The sequence below is a fragment of the Vigna unguiculata genome, chromosome 9 (genome assembly GCF_037176805.1).
Source record: "Vigna unguiculata cultivar grain cowpea cultivar isolate G323 ecotype 2 chromosome 9, ASM3717680v1, whole genome shotgun sequence".
Lineage (NCBI taxonomy): Eukaryota > Viridiplantae > Streptophyta > Magnoliopsida > Fabales > Fabaceae > Vigna > Vigna unguiculata.
In genome coordinates this window covers 46,666,218-46,686,706 of record NC_140800.1, presented here as the reverse complement: position 1 = coordinate 46,686,706, position 20,489 = coordinate 46,666,218, and the positions used below count along the sequence as shown (strand labels likewise).

At 32.7% G+C, this 20,489-nt stretch overlaps 1 protein-coding gene across 2 annotated transcripts; it reads right to left on the bottom strand.

The window, feature by feature from the left end:
- Positions 1-432: 432 nt before the first annotated feature.
- On the bottom strand, positions 433-19,669 carry LOC114163166 (ARM repeat superfamily protein). 2 transcript variants are annotated; one of them, XM_028047301.2, is made up of 28 exons: positions 19,092-19,669; positions 18,847-19,007; positions 18,313-18,378; positions 17,179-17,296; positions 16,964-17,073; positions 16,768-16,863; positions 14,992-15,115; positions 14,284-14,351; positions 13,325-13,411; positions 12,954-13,106; positions 12,740-12,835; positions 11,665-11,724; positions 11,439-11,557; positions 11,215-11,302; positions 10,505-10,609; positions 9,718-9,822; positions 9,582-9,634; positions 9,433-9,496; positions 8,275-8,409; positions 4,818-4,930; positions 4,651-4,744; positions 4,302-4,521; positions 3,863-3,993; positions 2,559-2,705; positions 2,297-2,425; positions 1,882-1,980; positions 1,490-1,528; positions 433-1,046 (listed from the first exon to the last, which is right to left on the bottom strand). In XM_028047301.2, exons 1-28 carry the CDS (start codon positions 19,327-19,329, stop codon positions 909-911), a joined length of 3,156 nt encoding a protein of 1,051 aa, XP_027903102.1. In that variant the 5' UTR covers positions 19,330-19,669; the 3' UTR covers positions 433-908. The 2 variants fall into 2 exon arrangements, with proteins under 2 accessions (XP_027903102.1, XP_027903103.1); XM_028047302.2 differs by having other exon boundaries at positions 9,718-9,819.
- Positions 19,670-20,489: the final 820 nt, after the last annotated feature.

Here is a 20,489-nt window from a genome sequence, read left to right as displayed (position 1 = left end):
AATAAACAAAAATAACAAGACATGGCATTTTTGTCTTTTACAAACACTCTGGAGGTGCAGAAAAGAACCCTGATGTTCAGAAAGAAATAGCCTTTACTCAAACATGAATTACACTAGAAAATTACAGAAAAAGGGAACCAAAAACTATAAAATTACACTAAAACATATGAACATAGACTAATGCAAAAGAAATTTTCTTTCCTCTGCATCTAAATTATGCTGGTTCATGACATAACCTAATAATGGTGTTTTATCTTTTTTTCCTTCTTCCAGTTCCAGATATGAAATTAAGTTATGTAAAAAAGGTCTCTAATCTGGTCAATTAGTTACAAAACAATGTTTTAAAAGATTGAGAATAAAATGAATATTTCTGTAATTCTATTCTATCATAATAATCTAAACACATTTTCCCCTTTTTTTGCAGGTTTAGAATAGAGGTACAAAGAAATCAATTATACCAGATATCAAATAATATCTAGCATGTTTCTAAACAAATATCATCCATAATAATATACATGAGTTCTAAAAAGAATATATCTAAATCACTCTACATTTCAGGTGGTTCCGTTTTATCCATCACTAATTTTGCCATGACTTTTTTGGTACTAACACCATCTTTAAATCTTCAAAATCTTCTCCATCATCTTTGAACATTGAATTATCCAAATCTGAGGTGTATAAAGAGTTATCTGGTACCACCAAAAGTATACAGCTATCGTCCACACTGCATGAACAGTAATTACAAAGAATACATTTCTTACATGCAAGACTGAAACGAAGAAAACGCGTAATGCTGTTCTTTCTTCCACGATAGGTCCAAGGTGCCACCAGAAAAGATGGACGCAGATTCTCCAAACAGACAATATACAGACACCAAACATTCTCATATATACTTTGTGTAAATTGAATTATTTGGCACGGAATTCATGCCTGAAAACGGTGAGATTTTGAGTAAACTTGTCCCTGTTCTTTGAATCTATGGTAAGAGTAACATCTGCCATGAGCTTGTCGAAGCATGATGATAGCCGCTGATGCTGATCCATCGGCTGCAAAAATTAACCAACCCTAGTCATGCATCGCATGCAGAGTGGAAAAACACAACTCATGGTTCTAACCACCCCAAAACATGTAAGATATTATTATTATAACAATAACTAAACTGAACCACTTATTAGCAAGTTATTGCCACCACTTTGATGTTAGCTAAAGTTGAGAGTGGGATAGGCACAATAACTGCGATCAGTGGCCCATAAGTGAACTGTCTTTGAGTCTCTTTTTTTACATGTGAAAAATGAGAGGCTGAATTCACTCAGCCCTATATATATATATATATATATATATATATATATATATATATATATATATATATATATATATATATATATATATATATATATATATATTTATATCCTCAAACCTGATCTGTAATCCAGATCTACTCCACAAATTTTATAGCCCAACTTTCAGATTACACAGAAAAGGGAAATACCTGTGATGACAAGATTTGAGCTTTCAGATCAGAGAATATCTGCACGTAAAAAGTAACTCAGTCTATAACTTGATTGTGTCACATAAGAAACTGATAGTGTGGCTACAATCATGTGTCAAATCAGTCTATAATTGCATTTTATGCTAGAAAATGAATAATTACATGAATACTCAACTCCTAGCCTGGAGTACTAATTAGTTGGGCAATAGATGCACATTGCTATTACACTCAACTTCAAGTTGGAGTATATATATATATATATATATATATATATATATATATATATATATACATATATATATATCATTTACCAAAGCTTGTTAAATAATACATACATAACTGTCTGCAAATTTTTTTATGAAAAATTAACACAGATCGAAAAGGTTCACTACCTGTTCATTAATGAGTATCAAGCTCAACATTGGCCTGCTCAGACTCCATTGGTTCCCACAGTCTTCGAATAATATAATCTCAAATAGGGTCTTCAAGATCTTGGAATGCAAAAGAGAGATACCCAAGTCAAATAACCTTAACAAAAATTGTCCCTCATTACCAGTTTCATGGTAGGAAAAATGAATATGAGCATATTTCACAAAATAAAATGGTAGTTTGCTTTCTCAAGTATGTTGAACAAGTTATGCACACAACAGATAATTCGAAGGTTTTCACTAACTGAAATTTAGGACTAAAATGATGACACAATGGTATCAACTGCACCTTAATTTTTTTAGATGCCAGAAAAAAAATTTAGAGCAAAAATTATGAACTTTTATCAGAAGAACAGTAAAATATTAAAAAGATGTATACTTCTGGAAACAGATTGGGACACTCTGCAATATGACGAGCAAGGTTGGCAGATGCGGGCAAATGTGGAGCCTCCCCCATAGTGATGTTGTTAAAATAGAAGGCAGCCAAATTATCAACAGCAGATGCACACTGTAACCAGAAAGTACAAGTGTTGGACAATGGCACATAATGTTCACATCAAAGAATCTCCGAAAAAATGCTATGGAAAAATGTCCTTTAGCCTGAAAACAGGAACATGGATATGAGATCTTGTAGCCATAACCTGAGATGAGATATTTGTATCCAACCCTTTAAGTCCAGATTCAAGGGAGCCAACCATATGCATAAAGGTGTTTGTGTCCAAGTTTAATACAAAAGTGATGTGGCTATTGAACAAAACCTCCAAGAATGCAAAATAAGCCTTTGTTAGCTGCATAAAAGAAAAATCTAGTGTGATTCACCGTAATAGTATTTGGTAACCTGACAGAAATCTAAGCCAACAAATAATTCAGGAGTTAGATAAATAGAACATAGATGAACTATGAAGGCTTACAGATGGTTTAAGTGTTTCCTCATTGAGCCCAATTGGACTCGAAGGGACTATAACACATAAGCCATTGTGCATTCTGCTGAAATTCAACTTTTACTTAAAATAGAGGAAGAAAGGGTAAAACTTCACTTGGTCATGGAGCACTTGGATTCCATATCAATCAGCAAACAAAAAGTTTAAGCTGTGGGGGAAAAGGCTCCTGAATCAGACAATTTTGAAGAACCTCACTTCACTAGCTAGATTTCAGGTTAGCTTAGGCCTAGACTCAAATTCTAAGACTTGAATATTTCTCATCCTCAAGCATAAAAAAATCAATGCTTTAAAAAATGTGTAGTCCATTGTAGTAAACATCAAAGATATGGGATATTTGTTTCCCCACCTTTTGTTATTTCTATTTTAATCTTGTTAAAAAGTCGTCTTAATTACTATCACTCCTACCCCACCTTAGTTGTGGTTTCATTGAGAGTTTCACTAATTGCAATCTCAAGGGTGGTGGTTTGGTCTCATATACCAGTTTTGTGAAGTTGAGTTAAATCCTAAACTCACATTCTAAGATGGTATTGAAAAAACTTATTCTATATCCATTGCTGGACCCACCAGCATATTTCCACGTTCCAGGGTGGAAATCTAGGGCATGAGAAGTGGTTGAAAGTCACCTTAATTGTTGTTACCCCGATATTGTCTTAGTTGAGGCCTATTTGGGGGTTAACTTAATTGCAACCTCAAGGGTGGTATTTAAGTATCAACATTGACTAGAGAAATGACCAGAATATATCATATAGTTGGTGGCCAATTCTCACGATGCATGCAAATTGAGGTTGAATTAGATTCGAAACCCACACTCTAATAAATATTTACCCTTTAAAAGACAAATCAGTGATTGAACATTCAACACAATCATGCTTCTTTCAACTTCATAAAAATATTTGTTTAAGAAAATTTTATCCATGCAATCATTTAGCTTTATATCCTTCACTTTATTATTGGAAATTTAATTTGAACATAAGACTTATATTGCAAGAAAATAGTGTTCATACCTTCCTATAAGCCAAAATATCAGACATAGGAATTGACAAAGTCATCTTTAGAGCAGCATCAAGAGCGTCAGATAGAGCTCTGTCACCATATAGTTCAAACACACCAAAGTTGACATAATTTCCTGAAAGGGCTGTCAATTGATGCAAGATATTAAATTTAGCCAGCCCACATACAATCTACTCTCTAAAGTATTCTGCCCCAATAAATAGATACGTATTCATGTAAACCATGAAACAACTCAAATATTTAAAAAAAAAAAGTCCAAAGTATTCTAAACCAATACTTATGTATATAAATAGATACACCCATCTATATAACACTGCAAAAATCATAAAATAACTTGACTAGCTGCAGAAATTAACAAAGGGCGGAAAACGCATGCAGAACACAAGTCCATGATCCAGAAATAAAAAGAAATAAACAGGGCTAGGATTTCACCTCTTGACAGTATAGTTAAACAAATCCATATTCCTTTGTACTTGTATGTATAAATATCGGCAGGATTTGGAAGAGACAGAACTCGAGATCCATAAGCAACAATCAGTTTACTAACTTCCCGGAAAAGAAGTATGCCATTGGGAGAAGAAGAATCAAAAGTCAAACGTTGAGCTTTATTTTGCACAAACTCAGCCATGAACTTTAACAATGGGGTAGTAACCTGCAGAATCAAGCAAATCCCATGAGGGGGAAGAGGAACATACATCAGAATATTTGCATAGGAAGGTATAAAGTATAAACTCCCCATCTGACTGTGTAGGTATAAAAAATTATCCAAAAGGTTCATTACCTCTGGGGTGTCTGTCCAATGTGAGATGCCCTTTAAGAGTAGAGGCATGTGTGCAGGATACAACCAATCAAAGAGAAATCCATAGGTTCGGCGGCTAAGAAATACAAATATTGGTCAGTTCAATCGCTTCCATTAGCTTGAATAACGGAAAAAGTATGACTACCAACCTGCTTGTGGCCATTGCAATTCCTCTAAGGTCCCTCATCAAACCAACAAGTGCAAACTTTACAGCATCTGTTCGAAATACTGCATCAGGGGTTGATTCCAAACTGAGAAAAACCTACGAAAACAGGAGGCAACATTATATGCAGAGTTCATCCAAGACCACAAGCCTAAGCAACTAATTATAAGAAAAACCCATCTAGGTGTTATAATCAACACAATAAAATAAACAACAATTGCTATTATCCTTCGGTAACCAATAACAAAGAAGGTAGTCAAAAAGCTAAGGCATAAGCTGAGAAGCACCTGAACATTTCAGAACCACCCTTAAAAGCTAGTTGTTAAATGAGAAAATCATGCACCTCCACCAAGCATCTCGTACTACTCAATATAGGACTTGGGCATCCGTAATTCTCAAGTCCCTATCGTAGCATAGCTCCTGAGAGCTAATATTTGGGCGACTATCATTACGATAATTTGCTCAACGACGTTTCACTCAACTTCTTTGTTAGTTAAAATCCTCACCAATCAGAAACCTTCACAGGTATTCTTTTCAGGACACTGCCAACCAACTCTGATACCAATTGGTAAGCACTAGGAATATTCACCCTTTAAAGATAGCTCTTCGGGGGGATAACCAAAATACTCCACCGAGTATCCCATATAACGTGAATTATGACTTATGCAGCCTACGATGCCCAAGTCCTTATCACAAGCACAATAATGTCTATAAAGTTTTGCTTTTGTGGAAATATTCAAAGAATTGAGTAACGAGTTACAAGAAATAGGTCCTATGAACATGTTAGCTAAAGAGTAGAAAACCAATCGGAATACAACAGAAACCCCAATCAAAATAAAAAAAACCCACCAGTATTGCTCAGTTTCACAATAGTAATATCTATGAACAAGTGATGACCCAAATACTAGAGATAAGGAAGATAAGTAATTGGCAAGTGTCAGAGTCAAAACTTCACACTCAATTGTAAGAGAAGGGAGCATGAGACCTTTTAAACAGGAAGATCTCCTCTTTCCGAATCCAGGTTTCTACGGGCAGATTCTTCAATACTTTAATGAATAAGACATCAACAAATAAAGACCTTGATTGTAGAAGTAATTATATCACTAATAACGCCAAAGCTTAACACTTAATTGTAAGAGAAACAAGAGACCATTTAAGCTGGAACCTCTTCCCTTAGTGCCGATTTCTAGGGGGCAGACTCTACTATACTTTGTGTGGATAAGACATCAACAAATAACTATCTTGGACTTTTTGTCACGGGCCTATCTGAGGATTAAAGACACATGTATATAGTAATTCTTACATGTAATTGGAAAAACATGCATCATGAATGCATGCTTTATTTATTTGTTTTCCTTTGATCATGGAGTGTTGGAAGAGCGATTCTTACAGCTTCAGCAGCTTCAGGATGAGACCTCCCAAAACTTCATATATGAGGTCGTAAACATTTATTTCCATGAATCTGAAAAGCTTCTCACAAATCTCAGAGCTTTGCTGTAATCAATCTTCCTATCTTCCTATATTTTTCTCCACTTGTTAGCGTTTTCAATTCTCTTCACCATGTGTAGTTCTCAACTCCTATAAATGAATATTATTTATATTATATTACTGTGATACGTTACTACTGCCAGACTCCTAGTGTACTTTGTAGCTTGCTCTACTAATATAGCCAATTAATTGATAATGAGAGAGTGTGTTGGGACTAAAAGAAAATGGGAATCTATATTATTTTGGTAATCAATCAACAAGAATATTTATAATTATTCTCTTATTAGGCATACTATACAATAATACTTTAAACTCTAGAGAACAGAAACACTGAGCTCATATTGTCTGTCTGAGACAGCATGAGAAGAGAGAAAAATGAATCAATAAAATAAATAGAGAATTTCTTTAACAACAAAGATATGATACAAGTATAAATAAAAAAGTTTCTAATAATCCATATTAATCTAGACATTCCAGATTATATAAGATCATCTCGTTATGTCTATAACTATAACAATATTCCTGAATATCTTATCAACTTCTTATTTATATAAGGATTAAAAATGTTTTTGGTCCTTCAACTTTTAATGAAAATTGGAATTAGTCCCTCTTGAAAACTTTGAACAATTTAGTTCTTTATTTTTAGAAATGATTGGCCTTAGTCCTTTAAACTAATTTTTTTAAAATTTATTTGACGTTTCAAATGCATTTCTCAGCTAACATTAAAGTGAATATGTGTCAAACAGTGTAAACAAACTAAAATACTAATGTGTTTGAAATGTCAAATAAACTTAATAAAATTTAGTTAAAAAGATTAAATCCATACATTTACAGAATTGAGAGACTAAATTGGTTCAAGGTTTTCCAGAGGGACATATTCCAATTTTCACTAAAAGTTGAAAGACCAAAAACATATTTAACCCTTTATATAATTATAACAAATACACTCTGCTTAACCGGAAACAATGTTAACAAATGTATATGAGTGGATGCCAACAATCTTCACCTTATAAGCTAACTTTTCGAGTTGCAAGATGGTATCATAATTTATCCCAATTTTTTTATTGGGTTATCTATCATATAGCCACCACACCAAGTGGAATAATGCTGGCTAAGAAATGATATCTTGGAAAGAAACCGTCATATTGATCAGCTATACTGTCAAGATATTGTATACAACCGAGGATTGGTAACACTCATCTTATGACCTAACTCTTGGAGTTGAGTTAATCTAAACATACATTTGAAGACACTTTTGTTAATGTAAAAGACATTATTTGATGACATTAAAAAGGAAAATATGATATTGATTTGATTATATCAAAAAGGGAAGTATCTTGGAAAATATTTCCCATTATTAATTATTGATTTTGTTCCTTATTATTGTATTTCTTTTTGCTATAAATAAAACTACTTCCGTATGTACAAGATACATAATTATAAGTATACATGGTAGCAGAGTTGAACGTATAACATACATAATTACAAGTAATCCTCTTTACAGAGGTTGAATCCTCTTTACAGAGGTTCAATCCTCTGTGATCTGCTTTGTAACAATTATGTGGTTGCGCCCCCTAAACAAAATTAAATCAAACTCTTCTTTGATGCCAAAGTATTGGCTATGAATAGTAATCAATCCCCGGTAAAAGATACAAGAGTGCAACCTATTACGGGATACAAACATATTTCAATGTCGCATTATCATGTTTGGTATTTATTCAAATTTATGTGCAATTTTGAGTGTTAATATCTATACCAACTGATGAATAAACTATAAACTGTATAATGATGAACATCACATCACATGCAAAAGATAAAATCCAGTCATATTTATATATCCAGTAATGTTAAAATACTTCACTCACTCCACAATCCAATCTGCAATAGCTAGTAGAGAGACATGAGATTAAAAAAATTACAATACAAGCATTTTAATAAAATGAGTGACAGAGTACCTGCTGGAGTGGATCCATTGAAGATTTAAATTTCACGGGACTATCTTCCATGAATATCAACCAGCCAATAGTGTAATAGAATGTTGTTCTGCTGCGAGTGCATCTTTTTGCCTCCAAAAATGGAAAATGCTCCCTCTGAGATTAATTATAGCAAAAAAGAATTTAGAAAAGGACACAGGAATATAATTCTATAAACAAAGAAAGGTGGAGAAATACAATGGATTTAAGGGAGGGAAGAAATGCAACATTACTGTCCAATCTGAAAAAGCATTGTATATAATTTTTTAATCCTTGAATCTTTTTTCTTCAAACAATTTACACAGTATTGGAACATGAAAACCATTTCGTAGTGTTTCAAAACTTGGACCAGTCATGGTAGTTCAGTGGCTTATTGATTGAACTAGTTACTCAATAATTAAACCACATAAATCAATCAATATTAAATAAACTAGGGAAAACACATGGGCATGTGTGTTCACTTTTTTGTGATGACAAAAAATAATAGAATTAATCATAAAAATAAATATAAATAATTTTTACAATTTAATTATAGATATTTTTTATTTAATTTTAGATCATTTTTATTTATTTAGTAGATGATTTTTATTTATTTAATTTAGTAAAATAGTTAAATTTAAAAAAAAAGGTTAAATTTAAAAAATCAGTTAAATTTAAATAAAACAATAACTTGAACGGTAAAAATAAACAAAAAAAAAAAAGTGTAGTAACAATCCAGTTAAAACACAGCTATTAAAACAGTCCAACCTATTAGTTTGGTCCGAGTTTTAAAACACAGCTAATTCTATGCAACATACTTAGACCACTGTGATATAGAATACCTAACTGAAAACTTAACAACTGGGAGATATTTGAAATGAAGTCTGATAGTAACAATCCAGTTAAATTAACTTTTTACCAAAATAATAACCCAAGAACAATGTTGATCAACATTTACATATAGAGCATGAAAAAGCAACAGCTGAGATATACTATTCAACTCCATATTACACCACTCTTAGTCAAGTTACTTCTGAATTATGATGGATTGTGTCATGTAAAGCTAATTTTCCATTTACAATTTATGACAGTGAATCGGCAGCCAGTTTTAGCTACTATGAAATAAATGATGATGAGCAAATGAAAAAATGGATATTCTACCGTATGGTTGGCAACAATAAATTTCACTGTGTCCAACTTCAGAAGTAGCTTTCCAGTCATGTAGCTGTAACGAGAAATCAGTTAATTCTAGTGGCTTGTCCTAACTACAAAAGAGGTAGCTAATACTCTTCAATCTAACTAAAACTAACCCAGATGCAAGCTCCAAAAACAAACTCAAGGTGTGATCAATGACCTCTTCACTCTGAAATAAGCACAAACACAATTAGTGTGTTAAATTAGGAAAAAAATTAAATAAGAAAAAAAGACACAAGCTATTAAACATACCTCTGTGTAGCACTTAAGGTTAGTCACAATCTTGCCAATAATAACATTCAACAACAATAGATGATCATGTAGGCCAAGAAGTTCAGATAACCGGGTATATAACTGCTGCAACATAAAATATATAAATGAACAGGTGCATATAAAGCTCAATTTTTGTTCAGTGTCTGGTTATATCTGAAGCATGGTACTTTGATTAGTGAGCCATGCCTATACCAAGTACATACTGCTTACAGGTAAATATTGGCTATGTCTGGGTATGTACATAAGAGGATTAATGTAACTGAGTACACCTAGGCATGCCTCATGTATAAGAGATCATTTTCAGTTAAAATTAGATACTATTTCCTTCTCTCTCAATAGCATTATTCTACAATCTCAATTGAGCTGATTAATTTTAGCATCCAAATTGAGAGTGGTGATGACCGCAAGTTGGGAAAGTAACTCAACTAGCAACAGCAGCAATACACAACTGGAAGGATTTAGCACAACAATTTGAGCTACTTAACTTTGTATTACAAATATTTTCACAATTTACAAACTATTAGTCCTTTTATGTTATCTGATATTTACACATGTTTTACCTTTTATTTAATTCTGCCATGTTTATTAGTTAAATTCCATTTCCTGCAGAATACATACATTTGCATGCATGTGTCTATGTATAACTATCAATCAATAAAAAAATTATAAAGCTTTTTAACGTAACCATACTATATTTTTTTTAACATTAACATTTTATACCTGTAATGTTGGTACATCCATGCAAAATAATAATTAGAATAATTACCTTGGAAGAATGAATAGCCTGATCTCCTACATAAGACTTTCGGAAATGCTGAAAGAAAGTAAGAATCGCCCTATCTAGTCTTTGTTTGCTTATCTCACTGTATCTCTGTCAAATGCCAACAGCACGAACAAATAAGAAATTAATTCTTCTAAACCACATCATTTACTAAATATATCATCAAGAAAAACAAAAGCAAAAAATAAAAAAAAAAACAAAAACAAAAAAAAAGAGACATCTATCTAGTCTTTGTTTGCTTATCTCACCACATCTCTGTCAAATGCCAACAGCTCGAACAAATAAGAAATTAATTCTTCTAAACATATCATCAAGAAAAACAAAAGCAAAAAATAAAAATAAAAACAATAAACAAAAAAAATAGACATCTATCTAGTCTTTGTTTGCTTATCTCACCATATCTCTGTCAAATGCCAACAGCACGAACAAATAAGAAATAAATTCTACTAAACCACATCATTTACTAAGTTTATCATCAAGAAAAATAAAAGCAAAAATTAAAATAAAAACAATAAACAAAAAAAAAAATAGATATCGATTCTATTCTGTAATTGCATTAATAGAAGAATACTATGACTGGATATAGCATGGATGTCCTAACTTACAACTAAAGACATTTTTCAATTAAATTTAAATGTCATCATGCTAAGTTACAAAGGATTGACAAATGCCAAAAAGTAATATTATGCCAGTACCTGGCTGTGTATTCCACTGTCAGTTACATTTATCAACTGCAAAACTCGAGCAGAGAGTTCAGCATCAAGCACTTCCTGGGATTCCAAACTGCGTATATAAATGCCCCCAAGAAAATAAGAATACAATTGAGTTGATACTTCATAAGCTATGAACACTGCTCATGACTGCTTTGATGATCCACATCATTTCAATAGAAAAAGGCAGAGAGCCAAAAAGGTTTTACCTACAACCAGTACATTGTTTTATCTTAAGAATTGCAGCAATGATATGAACAATCCAAGCAAGTTTATCTTCAATCACACTGAGGTCACTGTTATCAGGAACATGTAATCTTGCTCTTTCCTATTTTGTCATGGAAAACAGTTAAACATCAATTTGTAACTAATTCTCTCAACAAAAACTACAAAAGGGTAAAACTAGCATCATTCAGTGAAAAGCTATAACCATACCGTGTATATTTGCAGGACTGGCTCCATTACGTTTATTATAAATAAACTACTGCTTTCATACTGCACAATGAATACAGAGAGTCAAACAAGCATAGTTCAATCGATTGCAACAGAATTGCAAAAAAAAAACAATGAATAAAGAATTTCCAATCTTCAGCAAATGAGTAAAACCTTGATATCTCTCCTTTCTTGATCATACACAAAAGATTAGAACACAGAATGATAAATTGAATCAAAGTTGCCTCTTGATGATCACTACCTAACTTCAGTTGGTTACACGGCAAGAGTGGCGTTATACTTATACAAGAACACTCTTATTAACCCATTTTTGAGTAGCTTCACTGCCACTTTGCTCAATAAAACAAATTTAAAGAGAATATGATTATGAAGGAAACCAAGAGTCAGGTTCCCAATATATAATTTTTTCTTTAGTATCCATTAAATTGGGTACCAAATAAATTGTTAAAGTCCCTAATTTCAGTATTTACTTTTATTTAAGTCCATGAAATATTTTTAAATTTTATATTTGCTCCCTCGATATTTTTTATCATAATAACTGATATGTTTGGCATCATATGGTGACGTATATCATCTCAATACAGGTAATGGAAGGGATTCAATATTGATTATTGTTCAACATTACACATGGGATAACTTAACGGAAATATAGGCAATACAATTGACATAGGTAACAGAAAAGCTTAAAGCAAAATGGTTAATTTATTAGGTATTTGAAGACAAATTTATTGGGTACTCAGAAACAAAAATCAGTCTATTAGGACCTAAAACTTGTTTAATTCTTCTTTTATTGCGACTTCCTTTCTCATTTCAGTAACTTAGGCTTTGATCCAGAATCACTTTACTGGAATTCCTTAGTTCCCACCAAGATCAAATAATTTTACTTTATAAGATTACATCAATTCTTTGTCATTTTAAACATTTTGTTAATATTCCTGTTGTTTTAGATTTTCGTCTTCCACTGCTCTATCATATACTCCTTTTATATCCTTTTTGCCTTGTACATTTCTTCTTTCATTAAAAATAGAAGAATGAAAATATTAAATATGAATGATACCTGAAATCTACATAGGTACGGGAAGCAGTCTAATTGATCCTGAAGAAGTTCGGCATTGTCTAAGGGGTTCTCAGAAAGATCATCAGGTAATCCAGCCTATTAAAAACAGACAGAAGAAGATATTACATTTATGCAGATGTTCAAAATTAAAAGTGTAAAGCCTGTAACTATGCAGGAAGCAACGTATAAATTGTGCATGGATAGTTGGAAATACCTGTACTGAATTGAATCTTGATGTGATGAAATTCTCGGTAATCTTGGGAACAAATTCATCCAGTAAGCTTGGTGCATCACCTTTTAAATATGGAACAGAAGACACCAATCTAGACCACAGCCCTAACAGGTAGTACACACTATTGCTTGCCCACTGACAAGAAAATATCAGCTTAATCAATCCCAGTATTTATATACATGCAAAAAATCAGTTGAAACTTAATTAACACATGAAGTACATCTTATTGATAATTATCACTGCCACCACTGTCCCAAAGATAAATTGCTTAAAAAGACTTCAGAATGTGATTTTTAAGCAACAATATATCATGTATTCTCTGGCAAATTTTCTAAAGCAACACAATAATTAACCTGCCATGATTGCAAAGATTTGAGAGTAAACTCTGCAACCAAACGTATCCAATCGCTGTAGCCTTCCACATTAACAAGCTCCGACAACTGCAACATTTAGTCCACAAATTTAGGTAACAAGTTCAAGGCAATTGGGGAAAGAAATAATACAAAAAGGGTGTTCGGATGGAATATATTATAGAACATGCAGATATTGTTATTCCTCTAAATTTTTTCAACATAATCCTCAATGTATTAACAAATTAGAAAACTCAATTTCCTCCTAGTTGGGAGGCTGCAGTTTTGGGGAAGAGATAATTTTTAAGGTTGATTTCCAGGTTTGAACATTAAACTTTTAATCAGGGAATAAATATAAGTTGGTTGAGAGACATAAAGGACAAGATACAAATAAAAAGAGTCACAAAATTTAGGATGCCCTGCGATAATTGACATGAACTGCTCCAATTTATCACTATAAATTAAACAATTATGCATGTAATTAATAGGATAAGACACAAATCATAAAAAAATTATGGAATTGTTTCACGTGAAGGAGTGAAGTATTCAAAACAATGGCAAAATAATAAAGAAAGCAATGATATGTAAGTTATTAATATATTCGGGCATTTGTTTATCTCTTTAATATACTAATACTAATTACATAAAATTTAAATGATATTCTAGCTAACTACAATATACAGTGGCAAAGTAATTATAAAAACTATAGTCAATCTTTGAGGTTACTATCTTATCATTTTGTGTATTAAAGTTCACAAACTTAAAATTCCACAAGAATTACTAGGGGCAATTCGTGTGGTGCACACAGTACAGTGCCCATCTAACTTCTAAGCCAAAGTATGTACCTAGCCTCCACTGCATGAACCCCATGTCCCTGCTTATGTACATTGCATTACTACCAATTAGAAATAGAGACCAGTAGATAGACCACAAAAGGAGGAAAAAACCGCACACAAGTCTACCTGATAATTCACTCTGAAACGACCAAGAAGACGACAAAACTCATGGTAATTATCATGATCTGCAAGACCTGCTTTCGAACACAGTTGAAATTGTAAATGCATGGCCAATGCCAAACGAGGGCAAAAAACATGAATTGGAAATGAAGTATTAAGTAGAGCTTCAAAATGTATATGCAAGTCTGGCCAATGTTTGTCGTGTATAACTTCTTTCTTCACAACATTTTTTGCTTTGCAGAACCTAGAGAGATTTACTATGGCTTTCCCCTTTTAATGCCACTCAAAATAGAGTACACTGAATCTTAAATCCAACTAATCTACTTCCTGACTAATGGCTTATAGATGACAACCATGTGTGCAGCCCAAGTTCACCTGTAATTACAAAATCTCACCCAGGAGCTTTTTATATGTGTCACAAACTCATTTCCTACACTGGCAGGTAATAACTGACTGGTTTGTTGAAGAGGCAGGAAGATTGAACAAGCCAAGACAGAGTAAATTGTCATGATAGCAAATACATGCACAAAACGAAAGTAAGATAGAGAGATGTTCAGTTTTATTTAATGCTGCTCATAATGGATATATAGCAATAAATCCAAAAACACTGAAAATAATAGACAAGTTTTCCTTTCACGTATAATAATGGAAGATAATATTTCCAGTTTGTCATTACAATACAAAACAAGTGAAAAAGTAACAAGCCTACAACACCTTGCCCTGTTTGCAGGATTACTTTGGTTCCTGTCATTAAATGGGCCAAAAATTTAGAACGGGCAGCATCATTTGTAAACAAAGAACGTCTTACAGACGCTAGTCGCACCAAGCACTCCAGTGCCTGGAAAGAAAAATAATTAATGCCTAAGAGAAAGAAGGTTCAAAAGTACAGGCCGATGAACCATCAATAAGAAAATTTCACAAAATAAAATAAGCATTAACAATCATCAGTCAAGAAATACCTAAATTCTCAATTTTCCGAAATAAACATAAACAAATTGTTATCTAATACAAGTGATAATATATAAAATTGAAAAATATTCAACAAAAGATACCGTATTTAATACCTCAATAGTAACATTAGTGTGGTACTCAATTTTCATGTATAGTGTAAAGGATGAGGTAATGTTGAATAAAAACTTTTCTCCATGTTGTGAGTTGCTTGATTTCATAAGGAAATGTTATTTTACACTGCCTCCACAGCCTTTCACTACCTTACTTTGGTGAAGCTTAGGGTGTTTCCTTGAAAATTTCAAAACCAATTAAAAGGTTTTCGCAAAGCCATTAACAAAGGTTTTCAAAAAGTACCAATGGCTGCCGTGATCTTACAGTCCTCCTTGTCACACATGACAGGAGATTGAAGTTCCTTGTATTTTCAAGTTTGCTTTTTCCATTTTATTTTCCTGTTTTAACATTTATTGTTCTGGAGGTTACAATATGAATTCCAAAACAGGATGAAGGTAAAGAGAAAGGTAGGCTAAGTCTGAGATACTAATGGAAAAATGGAGCTGCTAAGCGAAGGCTGTTAGCTGTACGAGCAGTCCATACATTTTGCCTTATAATCATTAAAAGATCAAATCATCCTTGTCATTTTTTTTTCAATAGACAACCTCTTCTTTTTTCCACTCCTTTTATCTCCCTTCAAATAAAATTATCTTTTATTTCACAAGAAAGAAAATTATCGCTACTAGGTAAAAAGTAGATCATCTTCACTATTTGGTAGTCTACAAACACTGTATATCTTTTTTCTAAACCCCCTGCCCCCTCTCTCCCGTATAAACACTTAAAATATCTCACTAATGTTCACCCGACACCTTTACAGCATACAACATTTCTGCAACAACCAAGGAGTCCTACCAGAATTTGCCAAGAAGTGTCCAGTATTCTCTTTTGGAAGAACAGGTTTTTGTTTCAAACTTAGTATGACACGATCAGTATTAAAAATATCAACCATGCTCACTTTTGCCTCATTATAACATTGTAATTACTTTTTCAAACATTTAAATAGCACCTAATCATGTGTTGGCCATCACACTGTCATCATTACCAATTTCAAATCTTAAATAGCTAGCCTACATTTATAAGTTTGAAGTATAACAAGTGGCAGGATAAAACCTACAAATAGGTCACAAAAGAAAATAAAACTATTAAATATTGATGGTTTGACAAAATTCTTTGAATCGGAATAAATTAAATAAACCCACAAAAGTAAGAAACAAAATGGCAGTACATACATTATGTATGCCCTTGATATGTTGACACTAAATTATAACATAGATATACGTAGAAAGCATATTAACTTAAAATAGTTATAATCAAATTTGATCATTCACGTTAAGCTAGTGCTCTCACATGATATTTTTGAAGGGCTATAAACCAGTGTAAGTGATACACAATTTCCAAAAGAGTAAAAAAGATTCAAATTTTAGTTTTGGCAAACTTCAAGATCTAAATGTGAAATATATGATCATTGAAACAAATCCATATACAGACCTCTTTTGAAAGAGGGGGCTTTGTAATGCCGTAGTAATCAAAAAATATTTGTAGTGTTGAAGACTCCTCCAAAACAGGCTTCCAAGGTGATGGAATCTGCAAACCACCATATTTCAAGATAGTACATGAACCAATAAAAAAAATAATCTGTGGTACTACCCAAAAATTAAAATTTTAAATAAAGAAAAATAGATACCTGAACTGTGCCAAACTCATCTGAACTTTCATCAACAGATGTCCCAACAAAATCAAATGATAAACATTTCAAAGAAAGAGCAAGTGCCAATTCTTGCATTTGATTGACCACTGCATATTATACAATCTCAAATCTCAACATCATGACAGAAAAAAGTAAGAAACAAGGTACTAAAATATAGGAGGAAATTAAGAGTATGAGTATTCCATTTTTACCATCATTTTTCAGTTGACCCAATGATGTTAAAGATATCTGGAATATCTGAAAAAGATATTGGTCTCTAAAAGAGCAAGCAACCCTTCGATGAATTGTTGCAGGCATACCAGCATTAGCCTGAGGAAGGATTTAAGATATTAAGATATAAGATATCAAAGCACAACAAAAAACAAGTAGAACATATTATGAAACTCGTTCGCCAGATATGGTTTGTTTTTTAATTTTTATTTTGGTAACATGAACCTAAAAAAGTATACGCAACACAGATATTCAAATTTCATAAAACTTTGGAACGAGGTAGCACAATTTTAGTGATGACCTCATTGAGCATATCTTCGCACATGAACACTGCTTTAAACTCATTAATGAATATGCCACAACATGAAAAGTCATAAAATTTGCAATAGAAACAAAAAGTATTAATTAGAAAGTCTCGCAGTCCCTTAGCTCTAACCCTCAAGAAACAATCACACAGACACCAAATGTTGTCAAGATCAAGATCCTTAGGATCAAAAGAGATTTGCAAGGTAATAAAATGTAGGATCATATGATCCAACTAAAATAAAAAATTATGCATGCATATATATATATATATATATATATATATATATATATATATATATAGAGAGAGAGAGAGAGAGAGAGAGAGAGAGAAAAGAATGTGACATCATAGATCGAGCAATCTCACAACCTACCCAGCAATCTTGACAACATTAGAGATACGGTTATATTGGCTCAATTAGAAGGAAAAATAATCAAGGGAAAAAAATCCCATACCCAAAGAATTTCCAGGGAATCTTGAGAAATTCCCCCAACACAAGACAGATACTTTCCCAAACTTCAAAGGATCTTACACTCATTATAGATACAGTTAAGTAAAATTTCATATTGTTATAACAAAAAACACATGATCAGTGACAAGAAAATCATTTTCAATATGAAGAAGCACAACAAGATCATAAAATTAAGAATATGAATACTCTAGTAAATAAAAAATTACACACAGAAAGCATAAAATAAGAATATTAAGACAGCTGCCTCCATAAAAAACACATACAAGCACAAACCCGTAGCAATAGTATTTTGCAATGTTCCCACTACAGATATTCAAGTAGCACAAGTTAAACTCTAACCTGATTCATCTCAGAGATAAGCTGACTTAGGATCTTCAAACCAATGGCATAATGACCTGGCGTTGCCTGGATTGGAAAAAATATGTTATGAGCAATATGTTCCAGAAACAGAAATCTACTAATTGAGAGTGTGATTCAACAAATTCAGATTGCATACTGATTTCTGGTTAACTTAATAGGATTTAAGAAAAAAGTTGCAGAAATCAAAGCAAATTACGAACAGTGCTAAAATTAGTAAGTCACAACATAAAGAGTAATAGGTTATGTACACATCTGAGAAGGTGACGAAATCAGAAGTGGGGTTCCGGGTTACTACTTCAAGTAAACTGAGAAACCTTTCTTAGTTTAGGAGATATAAACCTACAGTTGACTGATGTGAAAAAGAGGATAAGCCACATTCGTGGTTTTAAAATGAAGCAACCGCGATTTTGGCCACAATGTGAAGGTGTTTCTCGTTTTACTTGAGTCTTGAAGATCGTCTTTCGATACAAGATACCTTATTGCATGCAAATTAAACACTCGATTTTATCTCACCTGACTCAAGAAGTTCATTGATTCTTTGACCAGGTCCCGGAATCGGTCATCATCAAACCATCCGAACTTTGTAACTCGACATAAAAGTTGGATCAAAGAAGCAGTCACAAATGGCTGTAACTCAGGTCCTCTGGTCGCTAGGTAGTTTATGAGGTATGTCCCTAACATGCATTAAAAATAGTTCTATGAATTGCAGCATTTTTAGTCACCCAAGAGGGGACGAGTGAAATGAAGAGAAACAATACATATATCAAGGCGAAGCTTCAAGGCAAGGCTGTGTTCGGTGACTTGTTTCAACAAACTGGAACTAGCCAGCATCAATGCGTAGGGTGTCAAGGCATGATCAAGTATGTATTGGCATTGGGAAATGTATTCAGTGTTCATAGAAAAGCATTTCAGTGTGTTCTCCGCGTGAGCACGTTCTACCGAGTCCTGCGAATTGTACAGCCTCTCGCACAATGCTTCTAGTTGTGCCAACTCCATCGCTCATCAAGATTTGCCACACACAGAAGTCTACAATCTAAGATTTCACTACGGGCGATGATTAGGGTTGCGACGACAGGAACTACGCGGCGGCGATGACAGAGGTGCCGCCGGCAACCGCGAAAGGACGGGAAAGGTGAAGAGGATATTAACGAATTGAAATCGGAGTAAATGGAGGATTTGGTTCTACTGCAACTGCTGGACCACGATCACATCGCATTGGCGAAATGGAAGAAATTCTTGTGCTTGATCCATCTAGGTTTTCTCAATCTCTTTCTTTGTTCGGAGGATTTTCTTTTTTTCTTTTCTTTTCTCTCGTTTAAGTTATGCGTGAACGACAAAAACTGTTGAAATAAATACTTTCCGTTTTTTTATTCATGCACCGACTGTGTTTTATTTATTTTTTAAATAAATGCAAAAATATACTGGTTGGTTGTAAGAATAATTTATCTTCACCCTGAAAAACTCATTTATTTTCTATTAGTTTTTAAAATTGCTGAAAAAACATTTATTTACTTCTATATTACAAACTTAAATAGGACAGCTTTTAGGTAATATCTGTTCATTAGCAGAATTTGCATGTTTAAATTATATTAATTATTGCATTTGGAGTAACATGAATAACATTATATATATATATATATATATATATATATATATATGTATGTTAAGCATTTGAATGAAATACAATGGATGATTATGTTTCTTAATGTTCTATCAGTGGAAACACATTCCAACATTATTATTGTGTGTGTCCATCTTTTATAATCAAAATTGTTATTGTTATTAAAGTAAAAAATATTACTAAAATATAAAAATAAATCTAAATAATGTTTATACTTTTAATTATTGATAGATAGTTATTTTAGCCTAAAAGCGGTTATTCAAAAAATAAAATAAGTAAAAAAATGTAAACAAGAATAGTTTTTTTTTATTTATTAATGTTAGATTTAAATATCTTTTTCGTCCTCATTTTCGTAGTGTTTGTTACGGATGATCCTCATTTTTACCGAATGTTTAAAATGGTACATATGACATTGTTTGTACGTTGCATTGGTGTGTGTTACGTGTATTGTACAAGTGACTAATTAATGTTAACTTTTTTAATTTGGGGGAAATTTTGTAATTAGGTATTTCGAATTGTACAATTAGGGCTTGAC

Bases quoted from the DNA above. Each gene is read 5' to 3' on its own strand.
- LOC114163166 (XM_028047301.2), bottom strand. From the start codon at position 19,329: ATGGAGTTGGCACAACTAGAAGCATTGTGCGAGAGGCTGTACAATTCG. The intron at 17,074-17,178 runs GTAAAAATGGAA...TATAATATGCAG, and splicing joins GGGTCAACTGAAAAATGATG to TGGTCAATCAAATGCAAGAA. The intron at 16,864-16,963 runs GTATCTATTTTT...GGTGGTTTGCAG, and splicing joins ATGAGTTTGGCACAGTTCAG to ATTCCATCACCTTGGAAGCC.